A 9,329-nucleotide genomic window follows, 5' to 3' on the forward strand; every position below is an offset into this window, starting at 1 on the left:
TGTAGAAGCTATTGCTAATCCTCTTGTATGTTCACATTGTACATTAGAATAGTGAAGACTTGGAGAAATGCTCTAATTAAGAATCCTATTTAACTCTGTTTGCAGTGGATTCCTTTATTTTTTTGTATTTTATGTGAGATTTTGCTTATTTTATAATACTTATTGACGTGAACATCTCTAGGAAACAACAAATATAGCAATAATAAAGTATTTATGATAGGTTTTCAACCTTTGGACATAACTAATCTTTGTTAGGGTCAAATCATCAATCAGTCTGATGATTAATTTGAATGAATCAGCCCACAATCAAAATAGCATTGCAATTTATTGTACAAGAAAAGAGCATGTAGCTTTTAACAGCCTCCCAAATTGGAAATATAGTAACAGAATTGAGTACTAGTAAAAAGGATTCAAGCCACTGTTAAGGATTACCAGACTCAATATGGACCACTATGTAGTCACAAGATACATGCATATAATTTATGTAAATTTGAATTATATATTAAAAGCAAAAAAAACCCTATTTTTTCCTCATTATCTCTCTTCACCTTCATCTCCATCTTCAACTAGACCCCAGTTTAGAAAAAGGGAAGTCAATGTAGCAATCAAAGAAAAACCAAAGACATGAACTCGAGGCCTTTAGTGGGGACTCTGTCCTGAAAATTCCAAGGGGTCCCTTTCAGAGTCTTCAAGAGTTGCGCAGTGTACAAGTTGTATGGCCACTGAATGTCTCTGACTTTTGTGTTTCTAAAGACCCAGGGCCAGGTGATTTAAGGGTAATTTAAAGGATTTTTATGGGTAATTTTGATTATTAGAGATTTTTATGTTTTACCTTATCCACTAACCTTACAGCCTAACTCCCATTCTCATATGTTTTTAACAGAACAATACCAGAGTTATATAGCATGCATACTCCATCCTGCTTCATAACAGAGGAATTTTTATTTCATGTGGTTTCATCATATGTTTTCATACACTATTGGTTTCTAGTTAAAGCTGAAATAGTTCAAATATGAATGGTAAATACTATTATGTTGAAGCATTCCAAATATGAATGTTAAAACTATGAATCTAGTTAAGTCTCTATGGCTTCTTCCATTCTTTAATTTTATAAAAAATTAAAAACAAATTAAATGAAATTTGGATTAATCTTCAATATTCTAATAAAAATAATTCAATGATTCACTTCTAATGGGAATATTTTTCATTACTTAGAAAATAGATTAGGGAGCACCTGGGTGGCTCAGTCATTAAGCGTCTGCCTTCGGCTCGGGTCATGATCCCAGGGTCCTGGGATTGAGCCCCGCATCGGACTCCCTGCTCCGCGGGAAGCCTGCTTCTCCCTCTCCCACTCCCGCTGCTTGTGTTCCCTCTCTCGCTGTATCTCTCTCTGTCAAATAAATAAAATCTTGAAAAAAAAAAAAAGAAAATAGATTTGACTCAAATACTGAACAAAAAAGGTTACTGCTCTACTATTTAATATAAACTCTAGACCTAATAATTTTTCAATGATGTATTTATTACCCCAGAGGGCTAATAACATGCTTATAAAAGCACTTTTACTACCAGGTATTTTGTAAAACCATATAAAATATTTTTAACAATTTTCATATATCTCTATAAGGAGAATAATATAATTTATTGCCAGAATCAGTTAAATACACAATTCTTACTTAATTTTACTATAACTTCTAAGGTTACTTCCATGTTTATTCTGTCTTTAACTTACATAAAACTATTCTGTATATATATATATATATGTACATATACACACATACATATATATGTATGTATTTGTAATGAATACACACACACCTGCTAGCCTTTCCAAAATAATACCTTTATATTATTTTTATATTAAAAGTACAAAAATATGGGGCTCCTGGGTGGCTCAGTTGGTTAAGTGTCTGACTCTTGATTTCAGCTCAGGTCATGATCTCAGGGTTGTGAGATCGAGTCCCACATCATGCTCTGTGCTGGGCGTGGAATCTGCTTAGGATTCTCTCTTTCCTTCTGCCCCTCTCTCCCCTACCCCAGCCCTCTCAAAAAAAAAAAAAAAACTACAAAAAATATCCCCAACTGCAATGCCCTTTGCATTAGATATTAGGAACAAAAATACAGATGTCTGTATCACTCACTTTAAGATCCATCAACGCTGGGTTCCTTTTTCTTGTTAACCCAAACTTGCATTGATTTTGCTTTGTTTAATGTCATATTAATATCTGTGCTTTGGGCTGTCTGTAACAGCAGAAATTATTTTTTAATAAATAATAAATTCTTGTTGAATGTTTGAGAATAAATAAATAGAGGCTTGACCAGTTAATTCTCTGTGAAAAGGAGAGGGGACTATCATAGCAAATATAAAAAAGGCAAAAGGGTAAGGATTCAGTGGCAGGTTAGAAAGTCTAAGAGTAAAGAGCCTGTGGCTACTTACCGTCCTTTGGGGGTTAGGACTGGGCTATTCCTCAGGTTTGAAAACACAGTTTTATGCAAGAGGAAAAAGTAAACAGCAGTTTGCAAGATGTGGGTTTTCTCAAGATATATCTAGTATAAAACCCAATTAGTGGCAAAAAGCAGAAAAAAGGTAAACTGATAAGTGAAACTGACCAGATAAAAGCAGCTGATTTGAATATAATGGAAAAATTAGAGATTTTTTTTTAATGGAGTATGAAAACATTAGAGGTAAGGATATTGTAAAAGGAAAAAAAAAAGGAAGTTGGGTATTTTTTGCTTTATCTGACTTTTAAATGGTCTCCATGGGTTTTTTCTTGTAGAATGCCAGAATCCCCTTGTGAAGTTCCGGAATATCCTCTGTTTGTCACAGTCGGTGACTGGCTGGATTCTATAAAGATGGGGCAATATAAGAATAACTTCATGGCAGCAGGGTTTACGACTTTTGACCTAATTTCAAGAATGAACATTGAGTAAGTAGTCCTAGGTTTATTATTGTGTTTAGCAGTCCACTCAGGAGGTTACAAATTCAAATACTGGATCAAGAACACCATGATTCAACTACATTTCCTAACGCTAGTATGGCATTTCCACATCTTTCCTCACCATTTCTGATTATCATTCTAGTGGAAATTGGACATTACACTTTAACTATTTTCCTTTGGAAGAATATGTTTAATTCAAATACCTGTTTTAAAAAGTTGTTAATGCTTTCTGAAATGCATATTACTCTCATTCACATCCTAGACTTTTTACATCAGCACAGTTTACCTAGGCAAATTACTTATGACTCACATATACTAATCTTGCATAATCAATTCCTATTACTTTCATCAAATGTAATAATTGTAATCATACATTATCATCATGTAATTTCAGAACTCTTTCCCTATATTATTAAAGTTGGACATTTTTCCATTGTCCCAAGAATTATTCCTTGCCTGGGTGCAGTAAAATGTTCAACATGTGCTTAAAAGGTAGATACTAAAACTAGTTGGTTGAATCATATGAAATTCCCATTATTTTGAAATAGTGATGGCAATTTCATATAGTTCAACATAATACAACGGCATTTTTTTCAGATTATTGAATGACCATAGGTCCACATTATACCTTCTATTATTTTGCTAATACTGTTGAAAAGTTATATCATTATCTAAATTGTATACCTGGGGTACCTAGGTGGCTTAGTTGGTTAAGCATCTAGCTCTTGATTTTGGCTCAGGTCATGATCTCAGGGTTGTGAGATTGAGCCCCACGGCGGGCTCTGTGCTCAACAGGGAGTCTGCTTGAGATTCTCTCCCTCTCCTTCTGCCCCTCCTCTCTCTTTCTCTCTCTGTCTCTCTAAAATAAATAAGTCTTTTTAAAAATTGTATACCCTTTAGGTCTATGGAATGTCTGAACATTATGTTGGTACCTGAATTTGAAATTTTTCTTTGTATCCTTAAATTTGAGGTAGACTTGATACATTATCTGGCACCAGGGAGAAGAAAAATGTAACAAAGTCTTGATGTTCACTTATATCTCTGCTTAAACTCTCATTTTACCAGCTATACAATTTTTGTTAAATTCATAAAGCAAATCTGACATGGTACATACTTACCTTATGTAAATCTTCATTTCCTATCTCCTATACTTACCAGATCTAAATGTTTCTCCCCCCACCCCCAACTCTATCTCTTTTTCTCTCTCTCACAGTGATATTAGAAGAATTGGAGTCCTACTCATTGGACACCAGAGACGGATAGTCAGCAGTATACAGACTTTACGTTTACACATGATGCACATACAGGAGAAAGGATTTCATGTATGAAAGTACTACAAGCACTTGTGTTTTGTGCCTCAGCATTTCTAAAATGAAAGATATCCTCTCTACTACCCTTTCTTCTGATTCTCCAAAAATCACTTCACAAACTGCAGTCTCCTGTTCAGACTACGGGCACGCACCTTTTGTTTATGCTTCCAACCTGGATTTTAAAATTATGCCTCATAGCTCCTCTGAATAACCTGCAAATAAAACCCCGGCCCACTGCAGATTATCACTACACAATGGTAAATAACTCAGCATGGATTTGTAACTTTGTACAACAGTATTTGCGAAGTGTTCACGAATTTAACCCAAAGGAATTTGCCCACATGCGGCTTCCTTAATGATGTATTTAGAAAGTTTGATGGTAGATGAAAAAGAAATAGTTGACCTTTCTTTCATGTTTTGTGATCAAGTAGCTTCCAAACTGACATGAATATTTTTAATTATATTCAACTCTATGGATCATATTGTTACTTTATTTAACTGTTGATGCCTGGTGTTGTTAGAATTATTTGCAGAAATAACCAATGATGTCATTTGTTGAATTCTTGTCAGGTGTGACTGCACCTAAGAAGGGGGTTATCAGGGAGGGAAAGGGAGAAACATACTGTGCTTTTCAATCTTCTAAGGCTGGGTTTGTCTATTTTTTTAAAGTAACTTTATAGTGTCCTACATATTTCATAGTAAGTGGTAGTTTAGAGGCTTTTCCCTTCTAAGTTTTACTAACTATAGTATATTTCTCTCCTACCTTATGAAGATCACCACAGAAAGACCAAGAGTGGATCCAGTGTTCTAAAGGCTTACATTGAGTGAAGCACGAAATAAAAACCATGTCTATTCCCTTGGTTCACTTTCACAAGTTTCCAAAAGCAGTTATCAAAGCACTGAGAAAATTAGTTATTTTCAGTAGAATTGCTTTGAATAAAAGATCTAAGATTATCGCCTTAGATTTAATGTAAAAAGAGTAATTAATTTAATTTAAACACAATTTTATGATAGCTATATGGTGCCGCAAAAAATAAACACACCTAACTGACTGTCTGATATTGGTGCATTTTGCAAGTTTAAGAATCTTTATATTTTGTTCCTAAAAAATAAGTTACATGAACATGCTGAGCTGTTTTCCAAACCTTTCAAGAGACAAGTATGCCACTGCATGTTCCAAAGAGGATATGAACAGACCTAACACATGAGCATATATATATATATAAATTGTGTATCAACTGGGCCCATAACACAATAACGTAAAAATGTGAACACAGCTAAAATGTGTTGTCATAATTGTCTCAGAGGCTGCAAAAAAAGGCAAATATATTTTTCAGTGAATTAAGCTGAGTCAATTTATCAAAACAGTGCTGCTTTACGAGTAAGTTCAATTGTAAAATCAGCTGTCGTCTGTAAAAGTATAGAATGGCTCTTGTGCTGGGTTTGGAAGAGTAGGGAGGATGTGTTGAGAAAGAGAGATTTTAAAAAGAGCAAGTTGTCTAAAGATCATTATTTAATAAATCAGTTTTTCTTTGATCCAAGACATAAAGGTGCCCAACCCACTTCTCCAGTTCCTACCTAAATTTTTGGTAATAGCAGCTGTCTTGTATTAAAGGAGACTCACTTTTATTCTTTTAAGATTTGTTGATTGTCCCATTAGACTAGACCCTTCTACATACATTCTTTTGCTGATTTATCTCCTGATTTTTGTCTACCACAGCTTAATTTTTCTCATTTCAAAAAAAAATTGTATTGAGCTAGAAGGACGAGTCTTTTAAGTATTCCTTAAAGTATACTAAAAAAGAAAAAGGTGAGAAATTTATCACTTTTTAAGTAAGTGTGTCAGAAATAGCTAGCAACATTTTCTAGGCACCACATGCATGGTCATGCATCACTCATACACTATCTGCTGTTTGCTTGATACATTTACACAAACCTGGATACATGTAGAGGAAATACAAAATTTCCATACTTACCTGTCTTCAAATATATATTAAATAAGAACAGATGTAAAACAGATTAAATTTATTAATCATATATTTATTTTTATAATACAACAAAAAAGTATTTAGAAAAATAAGGAATAGAATAATTACGGTCTTCCATAGGACTCTGTCACTAACATCTGTATACTTTGATGAAATAAATTCTATAAAGTATTTAAACTTCTATGAGATGGGCATTCAGTACGTGCAAGATTAAAGTTCACTGTTAAGAATTTTTTTCTTAAAAAAGTACAGAGATCTTTTTCTATAACTGATTAATTTATATTTCTTTTTTTCTTCCCTAACATCTTCCTCTAGTATTATAAAACTGCCTTTCCCCTTCATCTCTTACCCCAAATGCTCTTTAAAATTTCTTTAGAATTACATTTATATTTTTCAGAACTGTAAGCATGATAATCTTACGTGTGATTTTGAACCTCATCATGGTCAGAAATGTTGCGTTCACACATGGCTGAAATATTTGTGCATGATTAAACAGAAACATTAAAAAATTAAGGATATCTATTTCTTAATCACCTACCAACCACAGATCCCTGATCCCAAGGATGTTATAAGATCCAGGAATATTAACAGTTAAATTGCCAAATTTATTTGGAAATTTCACATGAAATATTTTGAGATTTACTAGTACACATATTTAGTAATTAAAACTGTTTAATATGCATAAGTATAGAACTTAATTATAGAAAGAAAATTAGTAACTTACATAAATCACAGCCTTCAGTAATGATTTTTGATAACTTCAATATGCATATACATTCATGTACCTGCTTTATTTTAAATTTTCTAATCTATACTACTGAGGAGCTTTTTGGATTTTGTAGATAAGACAGTTGAAGAAACCATTTTCATTTTATTTCCTGGGTGGCCAGTTTCCAGTCTATAATCAACTCATTATCCCATAGTATAAGGCATATTTGGGAAAAAAATGTAAAAACAATGCACAATCAAGAAGAGAGATTAGGTATGTAAATCATTAAAAAAGCAATCAGAAATTGCAAAGCTCTTGGCTTAACAGGAATAAAAAATTACAGCACTTTTGCACTGAGTTATCTTATAGCCGTTGATAAATAAGTTACGCATGCCATTGGGGCGCCTGGGTGGCTCAGATGGTTAAGCATCTGCCTTCGGCTCAGGTCATGATCCCAGGGTCCTGGGATCGAGCCCCACATCGGGCTCCTGGCTCAGCGAGGAGCCTGCTTCTCCCTCTGCCTCTGCCTCTCTCCCTGCTCATGCTTTCTCTCTTCTCTCTCTGTATCTCCGTGTCTCAAATGAATAGATAAAATCTTTAAAAAAAAAAAAGTTACGCATGCCATAATAGAAAAAGATTTGTATACTTTAATACTCTGCATTACTCTTTAAAATCTACCCAGCTATCACCAAATAAAACAGCTTTTTTTTTTTAACAGCCTTTTAACTACAGTTCTAAGACCTATCTTAGCCCTCAAAGGGAAAACAAATCGAAATTCAATTCTTGAAAAGCAAAGTCTTTACAGAAGTTCTTCTGAAGAGGTGGTGAAGAATTAATCTCAACCACATTGCTTAAAAAATCCATTTTTTATATCTTTCCCTACCAAATTTCTACTTTATAAATCATTATCCCAAAATTTTCACCAACATTAGGTTTCTTTTTTCTGTTCCTTCATTAAATTTTCTAAAATTTCCTTCCTCAACCCCCTCTGTTCTTCTCTCTTTATTCCTCCATCCCATCTCTTTTCCTTTCTCAGCTTCTACCACTCCACCCTGATCCTTATCAGCAAAAGAAAGCACAGAAAATCCAAAAAAGATCTTACTACTCTCCTTAGAAGAGGCTAAAGATGGAGGGAAGAAGGGAATGTTGCAGAAGTCATACATTAGTATTTTGGGTCCCACCACATAAATGGGAGCATTTGCACTCACAGAGAGGGAATGTACTTTGGTTTTTATTAACTGGAAATTAAGTGCTTTGGAAAGTAATTTCAAAATGGATGATGATGATCCTTTTCTATAGCTTCAGATAAGGAAATTTATTATTAATTTAAAAATTTTGTATTTTAAGAATCAAAAACTGTTATCAGTTCACAGTTGGTGTACATGTGTTTATGTAACAGAGACTAGAAGCAAATATATCACATCTTTTAATATTATCACCTTAACTTTTCCAAGCTCAGATTCCATTTAGTAGAAAAGACTCATATCACTTCATGTTCAATCCGAAAATATTTTGATGCTTTTTATATGGAGACTCCAAAAGGTAGATGAGTACACTGAGTCAAATTGATGTTATTCTTTCATTAGGACACCAGGCACTGGAGTCACCTAACGTCGGTTTTTATGCTTAACATTTTCAGCAACTTTCAATCTTTATAATGTTCAGTAAAGACAGTATAAACTTTATTTAGTTCAATTTAACAAATATCTATGAAGTGTCTCCTACACACATAAGATTTTTATGGCAAAGATGAGTTTGGCTGTACTGTCCTTACCTTCAAAACAACTCTCAAGCTTAAAACTTAGAGGTTGGAGCCTATTTGCTATGCTTGCTTGCTGTGATTGCCAAGTCACTAAGGGCCAGCTCTTTCCATAGAACAAAAATATATTAAATAAATTAATAAAGCCTTGTCCAGTGTGGATTGGGTTTGCAATCTTTATGGAGAGAAATTTATTTTGTACCTCAAATTCTCATACAACACCCCACACTTCCCCTAGCAGAAAGGAGCACGCTTGCAGGATTCTCCTAAGACAATCTCCTTAGGAATCACAGATTTTTCCTGTCCAGTGGCAAACTTTTCAGTTCATGTGTAGATTCACTACCTCAAAGGTGCCTCCAATTAGAAAACATCAGCCTTTTTTCAAAACAACTCTGGAATAATCTCTTGCCCAAGCCAATTCACTGGTTTTAGTAAACGTACTAATAATTATGAACCTGCAATAGCTGCATAAAATTCTTTCAAACATGATACATTTAACAAGGGAAAGAGATGATTACTCATGCCTAGATCTAACATATTACTAAATGAAATAAAGGAAAGGAAAAATCTTAAGTTGCAGAGACATAAATACCCCTCTTCCTCTTACTGTTTCCTTAAAAAACAAAA

The 9,329-nt window shown here is 33.9% G+C and overlaps 1 protein-coding gene across 1 annotated transcript in view; it reads left to right on the top strand.

The window, feature by feature from the left end:
* The window catches only part of EPHA6 (EPH receptor A6), an 827,849-nt gene extending 823,585 nt beyond the window's left edge, over nucleotides 1-4,264 (top strand). Inside the window, exons 17-18 of the mRNA XM_021687948.1 lie at nucleotides 2,775-2,924; nucleotides 4,150-4,264. Coding sequence (XP_021543623.1) covers nucleotides 2,775-2,924; nucleotides 4,150-4,264 — 265 coding nt within the window. The remainder of the gene's footprint in view (nucleotides 1-2,774; nucleotides 2,925-4,149) is intronic.
* Nucleotides 4,265-9,329: the final 5,065 nt, after the last annotated feature.

The sequence above is a fragment of the Neomonachus schauinslandi genome, chromosome 1 (assembly GCF_002201575.2).
Source record: "Neomonachus schauinslandi chromosome 1, ASM220157v2, whole genome shotgun sequence".
NCBI classification, from domain to species: domain Eukaryota; kingdom Metazoa; phylum Chordata; class Mammalia; order Carnivora; family Phocidae; genus Neomonachus; species Neomonachus schauinslandi.